Source organism: Mytilus galloprovincialis, chromosome 7, assembly GCF_965363235.1.
Source record: "Mytilus galloprovincialis chromosome 7, xbMytGall1.hap1.1, whole genome shotgun sequence".
NCBI lineage: Eukaryota > Metazoa > Mollusca > Bivalvia > Mytilida > Mytilidae > Mytilus > Mytilus galloprovincialis.
Window position 1 is genome coordinate 20,469,019 of NC_134844.1, and position 25,216 is coordinate 20,494,234.

The 25,216-nt window shown below is 30.2% G+C and overlaps 1 protein-coding gene across 6 annotated transcripts; it reads right to left on the minus strand.

Annotated features, from left to right (window-relative positions):
• Nucleotides 1-1,739: 1,739 nt before the first annotated feature.
• Nucleotides 1,740-25,184, minus strand: LOC143082506 (nucleosome assembly protein 1-like 4). 6 transcript variants are annotated; one of them, XM_076258207.1, is made up of 18 exons: nucleotides 25,119-25,184; nucleotides 23,685-23,714; nucleotides 21,891-21,952; nucleotides 19,914-20,043; nucleotides 19,037-19,178; nucleotides 18,422-18,520; nucleotides 15,595-15,670; nucleotides 15,206-15,238; nucleotides 14,291-14,373; nucleotides 13,715-13,783; nucleotides 13,002-13,141; nucleotides 11,919-12,064; nucleotides 9,562-9,584; nucleotides 8,928-9,047; nucleotides 6,627-6,647; nucleotides 6,048-6,101; nucleotides 4,909-4,939; nucleotides 1,829-2,193 (listed from the first exon to the last, which is right to left on the minus strand). In XM_076258207.1, exons 2-17 carry the CDS (start codon nucleotides 23,699-23,701, stop codon nucleotides 4,928-4,930), a joined length of 1,227 nt encoding a protein of 408 aa, XP_076114322.1. In that variant the 5' UTR covers nucleotides 23,702-23,714; nucleotides 25,119-25,184; the 3' UTR covers nucleotides 1,829-2,193; nucleotides 4,909-4,927. The 6 variants fall into 6 exon arrangements, with proteins under 6 accessions (XP_076114320.1, XP_076114321.1, XP_076114319.1 ...); XM_076258205.1 differs by lacking the exon at nucleotides 4,909-4,939 and having other exon boundaries at nucleotides 1,740-2,193; nucleotides 19,914-20,040; XM_076258206.1 differs by lacking the exon at nucleotides 4,909-4,939 and having other exon boundaries at nucleotides 1,740-2,193; nucleotides 18,437-18,520.
• Nucleotides 25,185-25,216: the final 32 nt, after the last annotated feature.

The following is a 25,216-nucleotide window of genomic DNA, read 5'->3' on the forward strand; positions in this document are numbered from 1 at the left end:
ATATATTATTTATTTTCAAACTGACACTATTTCAATTAAATTTGAAAAAAAATCTTTACTTGTGTTAATTTGAGAAAATTCTTTTTGTTCACATTTCAATGTAAACATAAGACTAAAAAGACCAATTTCAATTTTTTTAATTTATTAACTACATTTGTTTGAATTATGGATCTTCTAAACCATTCAAAATCTTTCTTACATTTAAATTAATGGATTTATAAATGGAACGACTTGTATGTGACATGAAGTGTGCAAACTATATGAAAACACTACTTCTTTTCTACTTAAATGATTTAGACATAACAAATGTCATACATTTATACAATATTTTATTGGTTCTATAGGTGTTAATTCATTTAATTTCTGGTTTTCAGATACTGCATTGTAGTGGGAATTTACACAACCTTGTTATTAAAATCAAATAAAAGTGTAGGGAAAATAAATAAAATTTCTTTCTGTATCATTTGTCAAATTATTCTGCTTCAATCACTTCAAAAAATCATTGTAACTTTTTCTCCACTTGCCTTCATCATCAAAATACATCTCATTCTTAATACAAAATGGCCAGTCTTTAAGAGATTCAAAGTGGGTTTAAATGCCTTCAGTACATAACAATCAATATAAGATAAACAAAACAAAACTGGTAATCCTGAATAATAAAACAGTCTTTAAAATCTATCAGACATAATGAAACATTAACATTTATGATTAATTCTAGTGAGAGACTAGACCCTTCCTCTATAGTAGCTATCATTATACATTTCATTTTTAACTTACCCGAGTGATCAATCATTTATATCAATGTAACAGGTTTGAATTGAAACATTAGTTTGAATCTAAGAATTATCTTTGTACAGCCTTCAGAATGTCATGGCAAGAATACAAACCACATTATGTTTGTTGGAGTTGAATAATTACAAAAAGGCAAAACTCCTTCATTTCTACTGTTTTCCAGAAATAATGGGCAAGGTCAACATTTTAATTACTGGAGTAAAAATTCACTCCAAAATGAACAACATGGTTAAAAAATCTGTTTTAACAAAATTTATTTTTGCTGATTTATAGAACTCAAATTACATGCTGCTGTATGAACAGGATTGTGAAACAACGATACTTGTAAATCTTTCCTTATTATTTAAAGATAAAAGCACAGTAACTAATATCAATCTTTCATGGTTCTTTTTGAATTGTAGATCTTGAACATGTTTTGTACTTCTATATTAAAGCATTGAAACATACCATATCAAAACTAAATGCATTTATCTGATGTTCGATCACACATATACAAAAATATTCCCTTCTTGTATCTTATGACAAAACATTTGATTTACAGCTAGTTTTAAAAGCAAATCATGAAGCTTTCAATCAAGCAACAAAATAAAGCAAATTCTTCAAAAAAAACCAAAAACAAACAAATGGTACAGCCATAATAATGTATCCCTGGCCCATTTATAAAGTTGTTTTGAACAGTTACCTTGTATATTGATGGAAATATGCTAAGAATACATCTGTTGGCCATGCATAGCAACTTTTAGCTGTAAATAGTTTAGTGTTAGTTCTTTCTTTTGCCACAAAAATATGGGTTTTTAAGTTAATTCAGTGTTCAAATATTCCACTTGTTAAGAGCAGCAGTAAACCAATCCAGTTCAGGTCCAAGGTAATCTGGCATTTGGTAAAATTAACAATTGGTAGAATGGTAGCATGATGCCACTCAATTTCAAAATGAAAAACCAGCCCTATTTCTTCTTTCTCAAGTAACATAAATTTTTAATTTATTGGCTACAATATCATTGCTACTTCATTTAACAAACGGTAAAATATTTCTCCATGAAAGCAATAATTTATTTGTACAGTACTAAATTATATGGTTTTAACAATTTTGAAATACCACACAAATCTTAATTTATTGATAAATCAATTTGCTCTAATATTTCTGAGATGCATAAATTTCCTCCTCAACAAGGTTAAAAGCATCCAAAGCTAATGCACTTCATCAGCGTATTATGCATTAATTACTATACATGACCGGATCTGATGCATACTTTGTCTTCTAAACAAAGATGAATATGGTTTATGTCAAAAGTTTAGACAAAAATAATAAAAATTTGACAAATGACTGACATGAGGTGATAAAAGTTTGTTCTAATGTCTTTTTCATTGTTGTTTGCACTCTTCTGGTTTACCTCCGGCAGTCTGAAAATAGAAATGCAATGAATGTAAACAATTGCTACACGATATGTATAAGAAAAAAAAATGCATTCAATATAAACAATTGCTACACGAAAGCTGAACGACTTACAACAACTTGAGCACCTGAGATCACTTTTGTTTATTTTGGTCTTTTATATTGTGTTGCGTCTGGCGTATCAAATTATAATCCTGGTACCTTTGATAACTATTTGGGCTAATTGTGTATTGCTGGTTGTTTTTATTTTTGGCCATGGTATTGTCAGTCTTGACTTTAATATCATTTACCAAAAACACATTTCTTTTATTATGTCAGAATTCAAACAACCAAAGAATCACTTTCAAATCAACTTTTTTACACTATTTCAATCATTCATATTTAGAGTATTGTACTTTTTAGGTAATCTAACCATAAAATTTACAATTGTAGAGGAGAGATGTATATTATGCAATTGACAAATTATGCAGTAAAAAAAAATATCAAAATTTCAGAAATGTGTTCAGTTTATATGTAAGAGTTAATAATAAAGACGGTCTTTTCAAACCAGGTGGTCATAAACCATGTAAAACATTCTGTGGTTGTAAAAACTTGCTGTCTCTTGGTTCATTGAACACATTGGACAATACAAACAAAACTTATATCAAGTACCTGCCCAGGCATCTAGTATGAAACATTTACAAGTCATGCACAAAGCCAAATGTCACAAAAACAAAACAACTGAACCCTCTCCATTTCAAATCATTAACTTTGAAATAAAAGATGCATGTTTCAGTCAACAAAAATATGTAAAATCATGCAGACTTGAAATCATGCTAAAACCAGGAACTTCCTAAAACAACTTAACAGAGAACCAATGCTGTACATGTTCTTATAATATGCTGATAACTATAAGTTAAGGTACCCAAATCAAGCACAATCCCTTGAAAGATTCATACACCAATCACAAGTAATGTAATTGTAAAATTAAGTACAGTTTTTCAAATATAAATTATTATGCAACTTGAATATCTGAGTATAACATTTCATTAATAAATTTTATGGGAATTGCTGAATATGATCTCAAGAATTTGACCACACTGAAATGTTTTTTTTCATGCCTGGGCCTATTAAAGCTGACTATAATGTATGGCTTTTTCTCATTGTTGAATGCCGTACGGTAGCCTGTATTTACCTACATCCATTTCATTTGGACTTAAATAGTTATCTCATCGGCAACCATACCACATCTCCTTATTTGGTTTTAAACTATCAAAGGCAAGAAGATATAGATCTTAAAGCCAATAGTATAACAGTATTGATTGCATTTAATACAATTTTATCCCCAAAAATTACAGTACATGCAAAAACAACAGACAAAGCAACAGAGTATAAACACTGACTGACTGAAAAGGATAACACGCTCTTCATCAATACTTAGAAGTTGTGAACAAGCAGAATTCTCTCAGATTGGAATAAATAAAAGCACAGCTTAAACAGTCATGTTTTGACAAGGGAAACACTTAATATAAACTTCAGCGCCATTAGGTGATGAAATTGTTTAAAGTTTTATTAGTTTATCATCAGTTGTGGATATGGTAAAGCACTCTACTTAGTTTAAATCATGTAGTCTTTGTGGTGTTATTATTTATCTTGAAGAATAAAAAATAATGATTATTTACGTTTTTTACCTAAATACATTGAGCAGTAAAGAAGCAATTTTAAAGTAGGAATGCAACTCCAATTATAGAAAGAACTCAATGACAAAGTCCTGGTTTATTAGCTTCAAGACACAAACTATCATTAGAATAAAAATACATAGGAGGAGCATAATCATTAAATGCCATAAGGTACTGAAAATTCCATCATTAAAAAGGTTTTGTGCAGCCCATTCAATAGCTTAGGAGATGCTGATAAAAGGCAGTCACAAATTCACCTTCATCCTCATTATTATTTACCTTCATTAATCACTTTAAGAAGGAGAAAAAAATAATACATTAATTGCAAAAGCGTATCCATTGTTCTGGAAACATCAATTCATCAACTTGCTAACTTTCCACTACTTAGTAAATATTAACCAATCATTACTCTATGTAAGCTAAAACATCCCAAAAATTCACAAAGATTCTAAACAATATCCTTTTTCCTATAGATATGACATCTGCAAAAATTAAATAAAGGAAGTCTGCATTACTTGTGAGACATCTTAATTCTGCAGTGACCTTTATGGATTAACAGGCATGCAGACCTATGACAATGTGTTTCCATGAATTATGTATTGCTCATGTGACTGCTGAATAAATAATGACATAGACCACCAGAATGTAATGCATGTAACATTTTTTTCAAGAGCAGACTTAATAGTCAAATCTAATTTTAAAATGATTAGAATGACTTTAAACAAGTTGCTTGAGAAAACTCAAAACTCAATAAGAATAGTTTAAGAAAGCAAAATCAAGAAAAGGGGCCATCAGGGCATTTACAAGAAGTTTTATTTAAAGTAATGGTGCTTACCAAATTTAAGTCAAAAAGACAATCAAATATAACTTTCAAATTAGATTTACCTAGTGTTTCTATTGGGATTCTTGAAAAGTTAAAGGCCATCTGATGTTATCTTACTCCTCCTATGGAAATGATGGATCTAGCAATTTCAAACCACAATTTTTGGAGAGAAAAAAATGTCATCCTTTTGCCTGTTCACAATTTCTTGCATGAAAATAATACAAAACCAACAAAACAATTACCAATTATTTTTATTTTCTTTTAAGCTGCATCCTAAAAGAAGATACTTATAATATTAACACATTAATAATAAAATAAAAAGTTTTGAGGAATTACAAAAATGGAAAGTTTATTTTTTTTATAAATATATATAAAGTTACCCCTTTCAGTCAGACATATAATAAAATATAACTTGAGCTTAAAGATACAAGATGCTGAATGATATTTTGATATATTTTCATGATAATGAATGTTTAAGATCAGTTTTCATAAGTTTTCATAAAACCAATTTACCTATAGGCAAATATATAGTCCTATCTTATTTGCTGAAGTTTCTCACAGAACCACAAACACATAAATCCTCAAACATTATTTCTTGCCATAACTGTATTTAAACTATCTCAAATAGGAGTGTAGTAGAAGCTGATTAAGGAATAACATCTGAAACCCCTTAGTAAAACAACCCAACATGTTGAAAAAGAGGAAACCATGTCCAGCTTGCATTATCATGCATCCTTGTTTAGTGAGCTTTAATCAGTCATAATGGTAACTTGCAAAAAAAATGTAATTTTCACAATGGACATGTTGACATGACAACACAGTAATTATACACTAAGATTTAATGGTTCAGTGTTTGAAATCTGGATAAGTATATGATTCAAGATTTAAGATTCATGTTGATGTGATCAGCTTAACTAAATACATTTTGACACCACTCTCAGACTTCTCAAAGCAGCCAGTTTTTAATGTAGGAAAGTGTCCCTACAGAGAACCAAGAACATTTGCATTATTCTCATGATCCTAATCAATTAAGACACACTGGCTACCTGTGGGACTTGAACTCATAACCTCAAGGTTGACAGGAAAGTGATATATTTTTTGAACTATATAGACCACTTGGCCCTTACTAAATACAAGACGGGCTAATTGGCGTACACAAGGCCCCCAGCATCTGTGGGTATGGCATAAATGTAACTAAATTGAAAAGGTTCCACCTCTTTGGAAGAAACTTTAAAATGGTAAAATGTATCTAAAAGTTCTGAGAGATCCCATTTCTCACAAATGAAAAGAAAATGGATAATGATGTCTCTCAGACTGTTTAACAAGAAGCAAATGAAACAAATCAAAGTGTATTAGATGCACAATCATGTAAAATATTTACCTGAGGATTATAGTCTGGGTCTGCATCCTCATCATATTCACCTTCCTCTTCACCCTGTAAATATACAAACATGTTTATTATGGCTTTTTAAGAAAGTTATGTAAGGTGGATACTCTTTTTAAAACTGTCTGACCGACAAAATGTCACAAAAATTTGTTTGGTCGGACAAAACCAAGATTTTTTGGTTGAATATATAGTAGAAAAGTTCAAATTTTTCTTTCGGTCAGACAAATCCTAAAACAGTTTGACATAGACTGCTTGACAAAAAAAGTTTGAATATATATAATTCTTGAAGAATTCAAATATAAATGAACATATCACATACCCCAGTCACCACTTGAATCCAGAAGTTGTGTTGTAGTGCTTTCCAATTATTACAGTGAATTAATATATCTGATTTTATTACCTTTATTGTTTCAAAAGTTGTATTTAAAAACAAATATTATCAAACATAAATCTAGATAATTTTATAGCAATAATTCATCTTTGCACAGGACTCCTCATAGCCAAAATGGTGAGTCCTTTGACTTGGTTGTATAACACTTTAGTGAGAACAATGAACTTATCAGTAACTCTTACCTCCTCTTCTTCTTCATCAAACTGAAATAAAAAAATAAAAAGATTTCAGTATCTAGATTTGTTCATTTTTCAAATTTTCCAATCCTAGTTACATATATTATTAAATCATTGATTTTGATAATCCTAGGAAATGAACAATTACAATTCAGCTTTTTTCAAAAGCTCCACATAATAATCACTTCTCTCTACCATCGAGTTCTTGAAAAAATATTAGTCTTTTGAATTTATACTCAATTACAGGTTTAACAAAAACTTCCCATGTTGGTTAAGGCATCCAAAAATAAATCCCTGTGATCTTTCTATTATGTTAAGGCCAATAAAAAAAATATGTCTGTTTATCGTTACCCGACCGACCCTTTGCCATTTTGCCCCTGTCGTAAAGTGAAAAATAAATAGAACTTGTGTCAAAAGCATGTAAGGGTTGCCAATAAATTAAATAAATTGCCTGATACATCCCTATGTTCACAATTGTGTATATGACAGCTGTTTTAAGGAAACTCGCAAGTCGTGTAATGAAATAAAAACTTTGCAGCCATTTTTTCTCAACCAATAACCAAGGGAAATAATCCAATCATTAAAAATACGAGTAAACTCGGCCCATGGACAACTGGGACCACACAACTCAAAATCATGGCGTAAAAAAATAAAATGGAAATACCGACTGACCTACCTACCCTATTTACTTTGATGATGTAACTTTAAACAGACATATATTTTTTTGGGCCTAATATTCAAGTGTTTTTGTTGCAATAAAAAGTGCATCCTCCTCAACAATTGGGTAATTTTCTTATATTGGATGAAACTGATGAGTGAAATAAGAACCTGTTGACCAATACAATTTCATTATTTATTAAGCCAAAAAGAAGGAAAAAATTGATGGAAAAAAAAAAGAGAAAAAGAAAATAGGAAACGGTTGTTTTTGAAAGCCTGTAGAAATGGACAAGGCTGACAAGACAGGTATTATACAGAACCTAAAAGTTACAACTCATTGTGGCCAAGCTGCTGAACAAATATGGTCTATTTAAGTGTTGAGGAAATGTGAAATAATTTTATTTCCAAGAAAGTTTAACATATCGTACCAAAAAAATGCACACACTTTAAAACTCGTCAGTGTCAAGCTACAGACAAAATATGAAGTTCCCTAGAAAAAAAGCTGAAAATATTTGTTGGACAAATAGATACTGGCAGACAGCTGGTCACAAGACAACAATTGCACACTAGAAAGGTGCATATCATTTAAATTGGAATTCCTCAAATATCACAAAGAAAGCCATGCACACCAAATCAGAGGAAGTGTTGAACAACACTTTAAGAAACCCATAGCATGCACCAGCTCAAAAAGCCTTAAATAGCAAAACTTGATCAGCAAATGGAAAGGAAATTGTCTGTCCTATTCAGAAACACTCATGCTCTACTTTAAAATATCAAGAGTTTCAGATATTATGGGTGGCTGTGTCAAATAAATCAATGTATGCAAAATAATCACAATCAAAAAGAAGCCCATACATTTTTCAGTGATTTTTTCCCCCCTCTCAATTATTACTAAAAAACAAAGTAATAAGTTGTCATGACAAGAGCCCTTTATTTTTTCTTTTAAAAAAAATCTCCAGAGAAAAAAATATATAGAGGTTTTGGATATGGAGTGTCTAGTATGATGGTTTCATTTCAATGTGTGTTAAAGGTTTTGTCTTAATACTTTATTCACTGAAAGAAGATCAAACCAAAGCTCAAGTGTTATCTGAGAATAATGAAGTAGACTGATGGCATGGCATTTATATATATTTTTTATGTTCCGACATCCGTTGTTGTCTTCAATGAAACCTGTCACATCGGTTAGATTACCACAGTTATATTGGCTGATGTTCATTTTGACTGTTTGACTAGTTACAGGTTGACTATATACTATTTAAAAGAAAGGATGTGGGGATATATATCATATGACAAAAAGGCAAACAAAAATAAAAATAACGTAAATTTTAAAATACGGCAGATTAGTAAATAACTGTGTGCAAAGCGCTTCTCAGGACTTACCTTCATCAACCAGGTGCGCTGGAAGCCAAAAGTTTGGCATTGAAATTGCAATTAATACAGAAAATGCAAAAAAATCACCCCACCTCCCCTTCCTCCCATCAAAAAATAATAAAATAAAATTCAAAGATAACCAAACACATTATTTGCATTACACTAGTCTAAAGGTGGAATTTTATGAAGAGTTCTCTCTAATATTGCATTTATTTTTTTGACAGCCTAGAAGGAACAAGAGACAATTTAAAAATATTGAAATATCTTGTACAAACTTACATCATCATCATTTTCTAAAGCCTCTCCAGTAAAATATAATACAGCTCTAGGCACTATTCTCTCTCTTATAAAATGTCCTATTTCAAAATCAGCTGCTAATAATGCTTCTAAATCTTCATCCTGCATATTCAAAACAGAAAAATGTATTTCATAGTACGTAAAAAACAATCAACTATCGTAATTACACATTTATTGAAACGTACATATAGAATAGTGTAAAACTTAACAGTCAAATTTTTCTTTGCTCACTTGATTTAGTGCTTTATTTGTTTGTAAGGAAATATGGAAATTTAGCCCAACCTTTTTCTTCTTAATTGAATGCCTCAACTCCTATTTTATTCTTTGTATGATTTTTAGTTTAATCATATTATATGCAGGGTCTGTAATCATTCACAAAATTAATCTTGTTTATCTGAAATTGTTTGATAGAATTATAACAACATGCACTGATAATATAATACCAAATAAAACCAAATTTTTGACAAAAAGAAAGTGAGAATAGTTGACCGTATCAATCTGTCAAAAGACAAGACTATACTTTCAACCTGAAGTGTAAGGGTATTTTCTAAAAAAAAAAAAGAAATGTTTAGATTCATTTATGTATGTTAATACACAACTATATCATTACACGTACCATTTCTGATTCATCTTCAGGAACTGAAAATAAAATTGAAATGATTTTGAAAAATATATGGCAATACATGTAGTACTAAATTTTTAATAAACAAAGTACATTTTGCATCAAATGTGGAATTGCTTCCTTTAAAGAATTTGTGTGGTTTGAACATTTTTACAACCTTATAAAATTTATTTAAATTATATAATTCTTCATTACTTTTCAAGCTACAACCATGAAATAACAAATTCAAGTTTGTGTGTTTTTTTTCTGTGCAATGTCAACTGGTATCTTGTACCTGTTGTAGGGTAACTGCATTTTTAATGATAAAGTAAAAATAGTTATGAAATGTAATTATTATGTGGTATTGATATTCTCTAATGAAAGCATTAGTTAACTGAAACACATGGTTGTTAAAACTGAACTATTGATGTAAAGTTTAAACATTTTCTGACCTTGTAGATTCTAGTGCATTCTAGCATCAATTTAAAGCTTACACACACAACCTTTGCTGAATAATTATACAAAGTATAATTATAATCCAGATGCAATTGTATGTGATATTTAAAGTTAATAAACTCCATGTTGTCAAATTACCATGATTACTCAGACATATAATTCAAACATTTTGGAAATTCTAAAGTTTCATGCCAAATAATATTTGGAATATGGGGTATTGTTAAAAATGAAAATCTTGGAAGATCATCGTAACAAGAATGTGTCCATAGAACACAGATGACACACACACGCTAGCATTTTCAATGAACCATGAAATTGGGGTCAAAATTTGACATTATAATTAGAAAGATCATATTTTAGGAAACATGTATACTAAGTTTCAAGTTGCAGAGATGCAAACGTTTTTTTCCCTGTCAAACATTGGGGCCTACAGGGTACCAAGTTTTGCCAGACCCATCACATTTCTGCCGACCTATATTTTCACTCAAAAATCAAATGAGATGCTATTGAACAAACGTTAAGTTTGATTTTGTGTTATATTGATTCATAACAATTGTAGTTTATCGCAGGTACTGCTACGTTTCCAGTGCAAAATGCAAATTGTGCATGTCATCATGTTGTTGTTATAAAGTAATTATGATTGTCACTTTTGCCATTTTGGGTTGAATGACCTTTCAGGTCATTTCTCCTTTTCGTACAAGGACAGCTAAATAGCTTTATTAACTTGTATAGGTGACTGGTTTGGCCTTTTACTGGGTTCCGACCAACTTACAAATTTTATCGGCCATGACATATTTCCTGAACTTATCAACTATGCTTAAGGTTTATGTACCCTTCTGTAGCCATTTTTGTACGAATTTTTTAAACATCAATTGTATCAAAACTACAGATATAACGAATAATAGAGACAGGCCATTTTGAACATATACTAGAAGGAAACTTGATGCAAAGCATTATTATTTACTGTTGCATTGCATTTAATAGAAAAGGAGTATTTTGTGGCAAATAAACCAAGATTTTTATAGAAAATCCACAGCCTTTAATACAGAGATTTTTGTTATAAAATTTGAAACATAGATTACTCACTTGCTTGTGTTTGTTTTTTACAAAAAGTTCTAACCAACCTGTAAATTCCAAAATACCTCGTGCAGAGTAACTAAATTTGAGCGCACCCTAAAAGGTGTACTTGATTTGGTACATATATTTATTTGTTCTAACCAATAACTACATTAATAAACTTGTTTTAAGGAAATCAATGCTAGCACTGCATGTAATAATCCTATATCTATCGATCATCAAATTGCCAAATATGATAAAACAAGGATAAAGGTTGTGGATTTTCTATAAAATTTCCATATGTTTATCATTGAAGCAACACAAGGGTACATAATCCTTAATAGACCTCCTTCCTGAAGAGTGAATTTCTAAAACCAGAAACATGATGGAAATATGGGGAATGGTTAGGGGCGAAATAAACATATTACAAAGACTGTCACTGGGCGGAAATACTGGTTCCTAAAGTTAGAAAAAGCAAGGAACAGGAAATTTACTTTTATTAAAGATGATCACAATTTTATAAACAAAATACTCTGCCGGGACTGACGGGGAATTAAGTTTTGGCGGATCCCAAGCAGACTAAAATATTGCCAGCCATCAGGTCCTGCACAGCAACCAGTTTTGCCAGACCTGCATAAATTCTGTCCCTTAGGTCCGACTATTAGTTGCATCTCTGAAATTGATTGGACTTTTTTAACTTCATCAAAAACTTTTAACCTGAAGCAGGACAGACGGAAGAAATAGACACCCTAGGTGAGGCATAAATACATTTTAAACACTGCTAGCAAAGATAAATAATATAATTTAAGTATTTGAGTGATCAGTCAGTACATAAACAGATAAATGGTTAAACCTATTACCTTGTGGCGGACTAAAGAAATTGAAAAATGAATCATTTTGTACGGTTTTAGTTATTGTCCTAGTTGTTCCTCGTCCTTTATGTTTTTGTTTCTTTTTCACTGTTTTTACTGTTACATTTTGTCCTTTAACCCAATCTATTTCACATCTGAAAAGGAAATTTGAGAAAAACATGTTTAGAAACACTTGTTGAAATGTAATTATCCTACAACAGGACTTCAACAAAAACATTTTCATATTAAAACTTAATGTATATATCTTTGCATATTTTTTCTCCTATACTTGCAACATTCAAGTACAAATAAGTGTACATTAACTTGATAAAGCTAATGAAAGTAAAAATTAATTTAGCTTGAGATCTGTGTTCAGTCTGCACCAAAAACTTTTTCATCTACTAGTCCGGACACTCAATATCAAAACTTGTCCCTATATGACTATAGAAAATTTTGAAAATTTTCACCAGTCCGAATTAATATATCACTAGTCTGGGGCATAGGACTAGTGGCTAACGGTGCAGACTGTGTGTTTATCGTAGTGTTGATCTGTTCATTACATAGTAATAAAGATGTGAAAAGCTTTTTTTATTTTTATCAATAATGAATATATTCTAATTGCTGTTATAAATTTAGACATATACATTCCTACACGGCAACAAGTGTATTACGATATTTCTCCACTCGAGACAGTTAAATTTTATTATTTAAAGCGCGAGGCTTGCCGAGCTTTTTAAATAATTAAAAATTTAACTGTCAAGAGTGGAGAAATATCGTAATAAACAAGTTAAAGTGTCGGAATCTATTTCTCTAATGATTTTTATCCTTCGTTTTCAAAGATTTTCAGAAACTTGTGTTCTTTATATGCGGCATGGTCGCCTTTTTTTATGACGTCACAATAGGAAAACTCCAAAGAAAACAAAACATTTTGACGTCATAATCAAATTTCAACTAATCATTTGCCGAGAAGATTTTTCACTAGTGAGGAGAAATATTCTTCTCACACCGGTCAGGAAATGTGAAAATAGCACAAAAATTAGAGAACATCTTTTCCTATTTTCCATTATAAAGTAAAAGTACTATACTACCTACCCTTTACACTTAATTATTTCTGGACCTTCAAATGAAAATGGATCCGCTTCATCTGGTTCTGATCTCATTGTGTATGTTTTTGTTAATAATGTGTTATTAAAAAATTTGTTTGATTCAAACTGGAATTCTAATGTAAAACCCTGCAATGAAACATTACATACAATGATATAAATATTATGTAGTGCAAGACATGTTCTCAAATGTGTTCCATGTTATAATGCTATAAATACTACAAATCAATACTATACAACAGTATTATTGCTAACATTGCAGTATACTTAATGAACCGTAAGAAGAGATTAAAAGTTGAATGTTTTCTGTTTAATCGTTTCGGTTTACAAGGATTGCAGGACAGAGACCGTTCACCCATCTTAAGCACATTAACCATTAAGCCTTCTTTGAGACAGCTTAAGCTTAAAAAATAATAAAAAAATAATGATGTGAAGAGCTTATATATATACATAAGTAACTCCATATACTTGCAATATTGTTTCAAGTATATCAACCTAACTTATACCTCTGATTGGCTAGGGAAAACACGTATAACAATGTGCTTTAATAATAACTTCTTGTAGAATATGAAAGTATGATTTGCTTTTAATATTTCAAGGAGTATATTATGCTCAGACAGAAAATCAATTGGACTGAAAGCAATCAATTTATAACAACTCTTTTGGAAGCACTCAAGACCTTAATTATTTTAAAACACTTACCATTTCTTCCCCACTTAAAAATTTAACTTTAACATCTTGTAGATGGTTGAGTATAGGCTCATCATGATCCTAAAATAAAAAGATAATGTAATTTAAGTAAAATCGTTACTACTATCATAAAAGAACATGTAGTTCAGATGGTTAATACTTATTGGTGCATGTGTAATTAAAACTAAAATTAGTTGGATCTCAATTTGACTGTTAAAACATATTTATTTGAGTAATAACAAATACTGATTCATACAGTGTTGTTTGCTCAACATCGAGTGACAAATATTTCATGCATCTTCAAAACAAATGTAAATAAATGGAGAATATGTCCATGTAGACAAGGGCAAAACTTAATGCACCCAAGGCTACAGTGCAAAAACAGAAGTTATGATTGTTTGCTTGTTATGGCAAGTGAAAATTAATCTACTAATCTGAGGCCACTTGTATAAATTTTAAAGTTGAATAAGACTGTTTTAATAAAAGATTTATGTACATGGGACTCTAATGTATCTTGCTCAAATAAAATTCTTTCACCTCTCATGGCCGGAGTCTGATGAACTATAAATTAAGTTTGAGTCGCCTTACCTGAATCATTTCAGATAACATATCTACATTTTTGAAAACTGTTAACCAGAAGCTAGGAATGCCTTTGACGTCAGCTCCTTCATCTTGAAAGAAAACATGTATCAAGATAGATATATCATATGTATTAATGCCAGTTTCAAATTATGGGAAAAAAAATACATTTTTTCTTATACAATATGATCTAAATTTTAATTGATCTGTAAAACTTATTGTGCACAGGATATTTACTATATATAAAATATCCCTTAGATTTTGGTTTAAGCTTATAATAGTGTGACCTTGTCTGTATAAATGTACAATTGACCTTTGAAATTAAGATTGACTGTTGTTAAGACAAACTACTATGTAAAAATCCAAAACTACTTTGTTGAATAACTTGAAAACTTAAAATCTAAAATCTATATTACAGCCGATTGCAATGAGTGTATAGGCAAAGATAGTATCTTTTGTTAGCTTGATTGCTAGCTGAACCATGAAGTCATTAGTAGATTAGGTAAACTACCCTTCTTTAATAAGAGTAGGCTTGTCTGACAGATTACCAATCTATCTGCCTGTAGGACTAGGCTACTTTGAAATGAAGGTAGTATACATTACCTAATAATGACTTCACGGTTCAGCTAGCAAGCAAGATACGGTAACCGAAAATATATTACCTTTGCCTACACACTCAATGCAATCGGCTGCAAACTATATTCAATGAATGCATGCATCATAATATAAAACCTAAAGCAAGCCACAAATTAATGATGATAGAGGCCTTAGGGATGTAATTTGCCAATTCAATGACTAAACTAAAACTACACTTTCCTGCATGAATTAAGCAACAGAAAATCTAATGAAGTCAAATGAAGGATCTCCTTATAGCTTGATTGATCAAAACAAATATATAAGCTAATTTATGCTCAGCTATACTACCTGTTTTGGGTTTTTCATTTGACTTTTCCTCATCTAAGAAAACACACCAAGTAACTGATTTTTGTCTTTGTTTAATATATTCAGAAATTCATTTTTTTCAGACTACAAAATGATTTAAGTCCAATATAATTTAACACAAGATTACACGTTTTGGTAATGAAAACTGTAAAAATCACTCAGATCAAAATCTAAATTGGTATGAAATCAACTTATTTCTAATGAAAAATAATAAAGTGTGATGTGGAGGACTACAAAAGTGAACCCTTTCTTGAGCTACTCCTCTGCTGACGGACAATTTAGAATTTAGAGTGTAAATGATTCCAAGAGAAATTGACCATCAATCTACATTATCATAGAATCTTCCAGTTATTTTTATTAACAGTACTCACTATCTTCTTTTTTCTCTTTATCTTCAGAATCGGCCTTCTCTGCATCTCCTATTTTAGCTTTGTTCTTCACTTCATCCTATAACAAGAGGTTTATTTTATTGCAAAACTACATTTCTATGTTTATTGATGTAATAAAGAAAAATTTGTCTTAAGAATCCATTACTGAATTTACAAAATTGTAGATGTAGATACAAAGAAGTCTTTGATATAGGTATTGCTATAATGTATTCAACATGAATTTTGCTTAATTTGTTGGGCATGAAGGTTAAATGATTACTCAATTAAAATTGATACTTGCTGACAGTAGCATTTTCATATATATAACCAGTATATTTTAGATGCAAGAATGTTCAAATGTGGAATACAAATAATTGTTATAATTCAGTATTAGTTAAGATATTTAGCACTAGCTTAAGAAATAATTTACTTGATAAATAGTTAATATAAATCTTCACAATTTTAGATAAGTGTAAAGCAAATTATTAAGTGATCCCCTGAGGGCTAAATGACAATAAGAGAATTAAGGATTAGAAAAGTGTTATATATACAAAAAGGGATTTCTTACTTTTTAAGTTAATTTAGGTGATGTCACAAAGGCTTGATATTTGAGAAAATAGATAAACTAGCGTTATTATGTAAATTAGATATTGAGTATTTATGTGATGTAAATTGAATAATGAAAAACAATATATATATATTAGTTGACCATGTAGTTGGGTCACTTGTATTTTTGACACTTGTAGTTTACACTTGTGTTTTAGACTTGGATTTAGACAGTTGTACTGGATTTGATATAAGACATGCTGTTTTAATATGTCTCATGAACTTATGTGATTATTGTGATTGATAAACTATACTGAATGCTGATTTAATAAACATTATATATTGAACTTTGAATCTGTGTTACGTTGACATGTATTCAAATGAAAGCTACTAGCAAGTTCTCCCAACCTAGCAAGATGAGTAACGAGGTCAGGAACGAGCATAGTACTGGCCTTGGTTATACATAACCTAAAACATTTTAATATAATATGTTCCACATTTCATCAATGCAATTCACCAGATTTTCTATTTGTTCTCTTAACATGATTTTCAACAGTGAATTTTCTTAAATTTTGTTCTAAAGTTGATCAGGGATGGGGTCGATTACTTTAAAATGTAATCGATTAAATTACAATTACTTTGCTAATAAAATGTAATCGATTACATTACAATTACACCCTATTTCATATGTAATCGATTACATTAGATTACTTTTCTTTATTGTAATCATGATTACTTTAGATTACTTATGATTACATTGTATATTGCTATATCAAAGCTTTTTATAACTTTTTATCTGCTTATTTTGGTGATTTTTTTTAAAAGCCTTAATTTATTCATCTTTTAAAAGAATTTATAGACAAGACAGCTACAGTTACAGTGTAAAATGTGTAATTTGATAAAATAGCTATAGACAAGTGTCCTTTCTTTATGTAAAAGATGTAACTTTATTTTTAACTACAAATTGTAACCAACTACCTAATTAACAAAAAAACTGAAAATAAGGAAAAATTAATTAAGTATAGTTTTATTGTCTGTTGGGACATAATTGACACATCCATTAATGTTTTTACAGGTGTTAATCACTACTTCCATTTTTTTAAACAAACAATGGGTGGGCTTGGGTATTAAAATTTTATTGTCTTAATAACGTTATAAATAAAGTTAAAAGTCGTTGATCATGTTGATTGTCATTATTTGTTTGAAAATTTTTAATACTTGATCTAATTGAAATTAATAGAATTATTGTCAGGTGAAAACACAAAACAGTTTTGTAACTTAGGAAAGATTATACATTTCTCTTTATATTAAGCAACAGTTTATTGTATTGATGAAACTTCTGATGTCACCTTTTGTTTACTATGCATATTGTTTGCAATATTTGTACTTGTTTATACTGGTGAGCCTTAAGGCTAATAAAGTTAATAAAGAATAAAAATAAGAAAGCACATATTATACACAATTTATGGAAAATAAAATTCATTCTATTTTGTCAATAAATGAAACCTGGTTTTAACTTCCATTTTGAATTAAGTGGGCTTATATATTTATGCCGACCATCAAAGTCAAATAGGAACTAAATGTTTTCTGCATTTGAATTTCAATGTATTTATGTAAAAATATTGGGTAAACTAATATGAACATGATGAAATTGGAGTTGATATCAGAAGTTTTCAATCAAGGAAAACAAATGCTTTCAAAGCATATTCTTGTATCATAAGAGCTCAATTTCACAAAGAAATATTGGACAGTAAATTTCTTTTTGTAAACTGTTAAAACAAAATAAAACACTTGGTTATACAAATTTGTTATATAGATGATCACATTAAACAAGGTCCCATCATTGTGATTACTTAAGTTCCATGATTTTTCATTCAAGCTTAACATTTTCTTATTTTCATCTTGTCTATCAAAAACTATTTTCATATTTATACAAGATTTGTAATCATCAAGTAATCTGATGAATGTAATCTTAAAGTAATCTAAAAGTAATCATGATTACACCTGTTTTTTGCCATGTAATCGATTACATTACGATTACTTGTAATCAGAAATGACATGATTACAGATTACTGATTACGATTACCCCATGCCTGAAGTTGATACAGAACTGAAAAGGCTCATTATATCATATTGTTAATGATTGAAATAAAGTGTTATACATGTACGAGTACACTACACAAAGAGATAGACATAATCAGACAAGAAATTTACTTGAACATACATACAGAATAATAAATAGATAAAGAAACTACATAAACAACAATGGTAAAGATATCTTTACCGAAAGTTGAGCCACCTTTTCATCTTCTTTCTCTTCATCGCTTGGCCAATCACAGTCATCATCTGTTGGTTCTACTCCCCCAGTTACAACTTTAGATCTCTGAAATAACAAATGCCATATTCCTTTAAAGACTTTTTTGATTTTTATTCTTATTTTTAAAATTCACTTTTATTTGGGGTTGTGGTAGTAGGAAGAACGTAAGGCACTCAAATCAAATATTTCTGGGTCTTACCATTTTCCTTTAATTTTGGAAGAGTTACAAGTATAAAATGAAAATTTATTTTTATGGTTTGTTGGGGTATGAAAAGTATCTCACTTCCATATAATTATTGAACAATCCTTATATATATACATGTATATACACTTTTAACAGCTTCAAGAATCAGGCTAGTTCACACCAGTGTCTATGTATGAAAGGGACTTGTTTTTGCTCAGAAACTGGTCTTTTTTATTCAGTTTTAATATAAAATTTAACAAACTAATTTGATAAAAATACAAAGAAAGTTAACTTGGTTTCAAATATTTTGGCATCAAATTTATACTAAATATACACCATTTGTGAATAAAACATTTTTAAAATCCTGTAAACGAAGACAAGCATGAAGCTAAATTTACCTTCTCGAAAAGTGGTATATACTTGGTAGCATATTTACATTCCAATTCATGGACTTCTTTGTAGAAATCACCTTCAATCTTGGAAGAGTCAAATTGTAGTTTTTTCAGAGCTTTTATCTTTCTCTTGACCGACTTTGGTAAACTGAAAGAAATTAAATAATTATAAAGAAATAAATAAGCAAAGAATTAAGTCTCTTGATCTTGAGACAAGACATTAATGACTTACTATTTCCCAACTTGAATAAAGAAACATAACAATTTGACTTATTGCCTAATCAACAATCACCTCAGTCTTCACGCTGAATGGCAGCCCTGGCAGCCCAGGCTTGTAAAATTGCTGTAAAAATCATATCTACAGGTCAACAGAATCTAACTAAAAATTTTCAAAAATTGAGCTCTGGGCCTGTAGATTTAACAGTTCATCGTGAAGACTGTCACCTTGCTACAATAATTTGTGCCTGTTCTCTGTACCCCTTTTCAGGTTTTACTCCAAAGTGAACATCTGTTGTTTAAATTTTAAAATCTAGAGTAGATACTGCAATTTTAAAGTATCAAAATTACAAGGTTTTAAAACAATATCATGTATATTGAAATCATATCTGCATTTATCATTTGAAAATAACATTTCTTTCAAAAATATTGACATACTATGCAAATCTATTGAAAAGGCAACAGATTTTAAGGATTTGACCACCAAAATTTTACAAAGGACTGACATAATTTTAGTATTTTGCATTAGAAATAATAGTGGAACCAGCAGATTTTCTTTAAGGACCACAAAGGGAAAAGATTTCGCAACAACTCTTTTAAGCCAGAGAACATTGCAAAATTCATATTAATTTTCATGTCAAAGTTTGGATTGTGAGAAGAATTATACCTCTGAATATATCCAGAAGGTGTACCAACTATTCCATCCATTCTGGACTGAAGTGCTGCAAGAACCTGTGGATTCTGCATTAGCTGACTGGTCAGCCCTAGAGCTGTTTGATTGGGTGGAACATCATCTTCTAGAGAAAATAAAACATCATTTATCAATTCACATGCTACTCAAGTTACATCCACTTTACAATAGTAGTTCAAGCCAATAAACAATGTTGGAAAACTAAATAAAATTCCAGAGATGTAATGCAACTCAATCAATAAGTCAAAGAACTTAAATTACAATACCATTATCTTTGAAGAGAGTATCTTTCTAAGATTGAAGATTTACATATATAGTATACAAGTTTTTCAATTCATGTACTGCAGTGATGGGTGGAAAGATGTCTAACATTCATTCAGTGGCAAATCAAATGCATATTTAGGAACAATGTAATGCAAATGAAAAAGGTTTTCTGCTGCAGATGTTAATTTTTTTTCTTAACTAGCATTTTCTCAAGCAAGGCCAAAAAAAAAAATAGGTGTGTTTCCTGTTGCATGCCCCAAAAAATTAGGGTCGGTAGGTAGGTATTTTTTTTTTTTTTTTTTTTTTTTTTTTTTTTTTTTTTTACTGGCCTGCTTCGGTTGTTTTTTGTGTATTTTTATAATCAGTTTGTTATTCTTTCAGGTTATTTTCATCAGTTCATTGTATAAAGTATACAAGATATGAATAGTCCATGTTCAAAAGTTGCAGAAGACTTGGCCAGGACTTCCAGCTTATAAAATTTTCAAACTTTTCAGAACTGATATGCCATCTGTACGGGTCAGGCTATAGTCTTACACAGAAAGCCCATCAAAGTCTGTCTCAGCAAAGACCTGTTTTATAATCAGTTTCTTTCAGACAATTTAGTTCACAGAACTGATGCCAGCTTTTCTACAAATACCAAATATTAATAACATGATAGAGGGATGGGTGAAAATCTTTGAAATTTTGATTATATACTAGCTGTTTAAAAGAAAATCAATTACAAATTGAGTTTTGGGGCTATGGTTGAGCAAATATCAGATATTAAAATTAAATTTAATCCTAAATTGAACGTTTGGCTTCCCTCTTGTATTAGAAAAGACTGTCAGAAGTAAATGCCAAAACATTGTAAACTTGTTATACTGTCAATTTTATTCCTATAAAATTCTGAACAAATTATAAACATCGAAACAACCGAAACATTCAAATAATGTGAGGCAAATATTGCATTTTGTAGAATGCAAATAGTCATTGAATGATATAAAAAAACAAATTTATCACAATTGCAAAATTAACATGTATCAACAATCAATTGTATAAATCTTTAATGTGCAAAACAATGTTTATGCTCTGAAAATAAATGTATAATTTTCACTATGACTTAGACCTTTGTCAATAAAAACTGTTTAAACACACTTTGACTGATGGCCATAGCAGAAGCCATGCCGTTGTTTGACTTCAATCTGTATCACACAAATGCTTACTGTATTAAAATTTTATTTGAAATCAAACGTTTAAAAGATGCCATTCAAAGGCTATACTAAACAAAAACCGTTTCCGGAAAAAAACGAAAAAAATCCGGATTTTTTTTTTTTTTTTTTTCCTGGAAAAAAAAGTTAGGGTCGGCGCCAAAAAATTAGGGTCGGTCGGGCGACCGGAAACACACCTATTTTTTTTTTTGGCCCAATCAGAACTTCTTGGGATATTCATTCTCTTATCTTATCAATTTCGACATGCCTGTAATCCTTTAACCCTTTCCTCAATTGATTTTTTTTTTATACTTTTAAAATTTGCATAGGATTTTTCAATAAAATGCTGAAAATATGCTTAAAAGTATTAATGCATTGCAAAAAACAATGATTTCATCAAATAAATTTAAGTCAGATATTCTTATGTATATTCTTTTCATATTTGATATATGAAGGCTGAGAAAGTGAAGCCATACTACACTTATTCATTCCTCTTAATTACCTTCCTCCTCCTCATCTACTTCCTCTACATCAGGATCAGTTTCTTCAACAGTTGTTGGGTTGCTGTAACAGTTACAGATATTAAAATGATTTACATTGTGATGTACATGTAGCATTTGAATATCTCATTAAAGTGTGCAACACAATGTGTTGAGAAAAAGAAATGCTTAGGTCTGATGTAAATATAATTTGTTTGCATTTCACAAGGTCATGTTTTTCTGACTGTTTATGACGTCTTTACACTAAATCCATTGGTCGTCATTTATTGCTTTGTTACATATTTATTTTTTGTTCATTTTTTTGTACATAAATTAGGCCATTAGTTTTCTCGTTTGAACTGTTTTACATTTGTCATTTCTGGGCCTTTTAAAGCTGAATATGTGATGTGTTCATTGTTGAAGGCTGTACAGTGACCTAATGTCAAGGTACCCAAATTGCACCTATTTAGCAAAAAAAGCAGCAATAACCTTACAAGATTTTCTAGAGGCTAAACAATTTGTATTTTTATGATTTGAAACTATGCACAACTTTCAACATAGATAAAAATATTTAGATATTTACAAAACGTTCACAGTATTTATCAATAGATGAAGTGTTTACTGAAAAATCAACATGTACGGAAACGTCGCCATGCGACGTCATCTTTTTAAAATAAGCAAATACAATATGTTACAAGTATCAATTTCGAAAAAAATGAAGAGTAAGCATGGACAAATATCCAATTGTTCAAAATATTTGAAGAAATTAAACAAAAGCTGTTATTCAACTTTTGACGATGCGATTTTAAGCATAGATGCAATTTGGGTACTCCTCATTCCAGAATCATTGATGATTTGGAGGTAAGTTCAGACCAATTTTTCTATGATTTCATATGGATTGAAAATCAAATTGGTGTACCTTTACAATAAAGAAGAATGCGGCTACAACATAAACACAAAATGGATTTTTATTTTCTTGATCATAAAAAAACGTAGTTAAAAAAACTGTCAAAATAGGTGCAATTTGAGTACCTTCACGTTATAGTTGTTAATTTCTGTGTCATTTGGTCTCTCAAGAGGAGTTGTCTCATTGGCAATCATAGTGACATACCACACATTTTTTTAATTAAAAATAACAATTTCTTTTATAAAAGAGGGTTGCACAGCTACTAGCTATGACACTTATCTTTACTTTTGTTTTGAAATATAACTAGACAGTAAGTTTGTGAAATTATTCTGCATCTAAAATTACACAGCTTCATTATGTAATATGTTTCTACAAATATTTTTTCATTTCTTTTGTGATTGAGTGTGTACTTGTGTAGATTTTTTCAGGGATGTTGGTAAAATAGATTCTTGGAATAATCTTGTAACCATTTCATCATGTAGGAGGAGTATTTCGTGTTGACAAATCATGCAAGTATCGAATAATTTATTTTAAATATTCTAATTTTAAGTAATCAAGACCACGTCCAATTTTCAGTGGGGGTAGTTTTTTCTCAATTTTCAATGTAGTCTTTGTGGAATTGTTTTGTCTTTAGATTTTTGAAATTGAATTATGAGGTTTTTCTACTACCTCTATTTTTTATTCTTTGAGATGACTTTAAAATATTTTTTGTAAAAAATCCATTTGAACTATAATATCAAGGCATAATTTTATCTCCTTAAATTTCATTTTTTAATAAATCGTTATCAACGAACTGAAAAACGAAGAACTTTTTGTATATATTGATGCCAATTCAAGGTACTGATGGATTTAACAGAATTAACCAGAAATAGATTTCAACGTTTCATAAAGATAAATTTATCAAACATACCTTTCTGGATCAGCCATGACTGGTTACGCCCTACAATTTAACAAATTTAATAGTACTTTCTTTTGATTAAGTGGACAATATTGATGAATATTGTCTTACTTTATCATACTAGATATGTGATATGTGGAGGATTGTCATATGCAGGTTATTCGGTCATACATCAGTCTGTGCCAAACATTTTTTGTTTCTATCTGACCAAATGTCAGACAATGTTGTTGTAGATTTTTTCTGACTGAACAGATTTTTTCGTTTGTCCAAACAAAAACAAAAATCAATTAATTAAGCTTATTGTGTTGTTTTTGTTTTTAAATGTACTGTACATGTGTTGTTTAATGATATTCATGGTAAACATTGCTTTTCTGGAAGGCAGTTGATATATGCACTTATTGTCATGATTGCTTCTTTAATCAGTCATGTTACATTTTCAAGGGCTTACCGGGAATAGTCCCTTTGACCATACCTCAGAGTACACAGTACCAGGCAGTTTTCATTTCTATTGATTTATGGACAGGCATATTATAATACAATAACAAGTAACATAACAGAGATGGTGAAAACACCCGAAATTGATATATGATTTGGCGGACCCGAGTCTATTTCATTGGTAAAGACTGTCAGACCTTTGACATTTGGCAGACATATTCATGAGAGGCGGCTGGAAAAAAAAACAGGGCATAGTACCTATCCTTTTTTTATTTCAGTTATTTTGGCACCAAGTTCTTATCAAGTTTGTCCTTCCCTTTATACACAACTGAATTCACAATTATTGTCCACCAATTTGCATAAAGTTTCTCAGTAAATTTTATAGTCGGCTAATGTAAATTGGACAATTCAATCAACTCGCTTGCCAGATTGGGAGTCAACAATACTGTTATCTGAGGGTTGAAAGACTTCTGTTGCTCAAGTCCGACTATAGAGCATTGAAGTGCTTCAAAACTGCTCTTCACACCTCAATAATTCCAGTGCGCTCTCTATCGTTGTGTTAAAGCCAGTATTGGTATCCACACAGTACTTATACAGATACAGAACCTGTGGAGTTCCCAAATGATAGTTTTCTTCATTTTTTTTTTATTTTAGGGCCTTTAATTTAATAATTATAATACTAATAGTCATAATTTGGAGTACTTTACGGAGTAATATATTTTAATCAACATGACTTAAAATGACAAATCTAATTTCAGACAAAATACACACATATTGATTGATTGCCAGTAACAAACAACTCTGCACTAGGGGAGACATTACGCATCCCACAAAAATTTTACGGGAAAAGAGCACGAGTGTTCTGTTGAAGTCCTCATTTTACGTCGAATAAGTATCGACTTTTGAACTATGATAATTTTTAAATAAACAATTATGGAATCGATAACTAGTTTATAAGGTTCGATTTTTTATATCTTTGTTCTAGAATTAGGAATTCGTTCTTCTTCATACCTTTGTCGGTCTTGGAACACGAGGGAATATGGTGGAAAAGGAAAGGTTTTGTAAACTTATTTTTGATTGGATTACAATTTTGATCAATTTATGCAATT

What these genes read in the sequence shown, in the direction of transcription:
- LOC143082506 (XM_076258204.1), bottom strand. An exon ending in ATATACCACTTTTCGAGAAG is followed by an intron (nt 18,521 to 19,036) that starts GTAAATTTAGCT and finishes TTGTTATTTCAG; the next exon opens with AGATCTAAAGTTGTAACTGG. An exon ending in TTGATGAAGAAGAAGAGGAG is followed by an intron (nt 6,102 to 6,626) that starts GTAAGAGTTACT and finishes GTATATTTACAG; the next exon opens with GGTGAAGAGGAAGGTGAATA.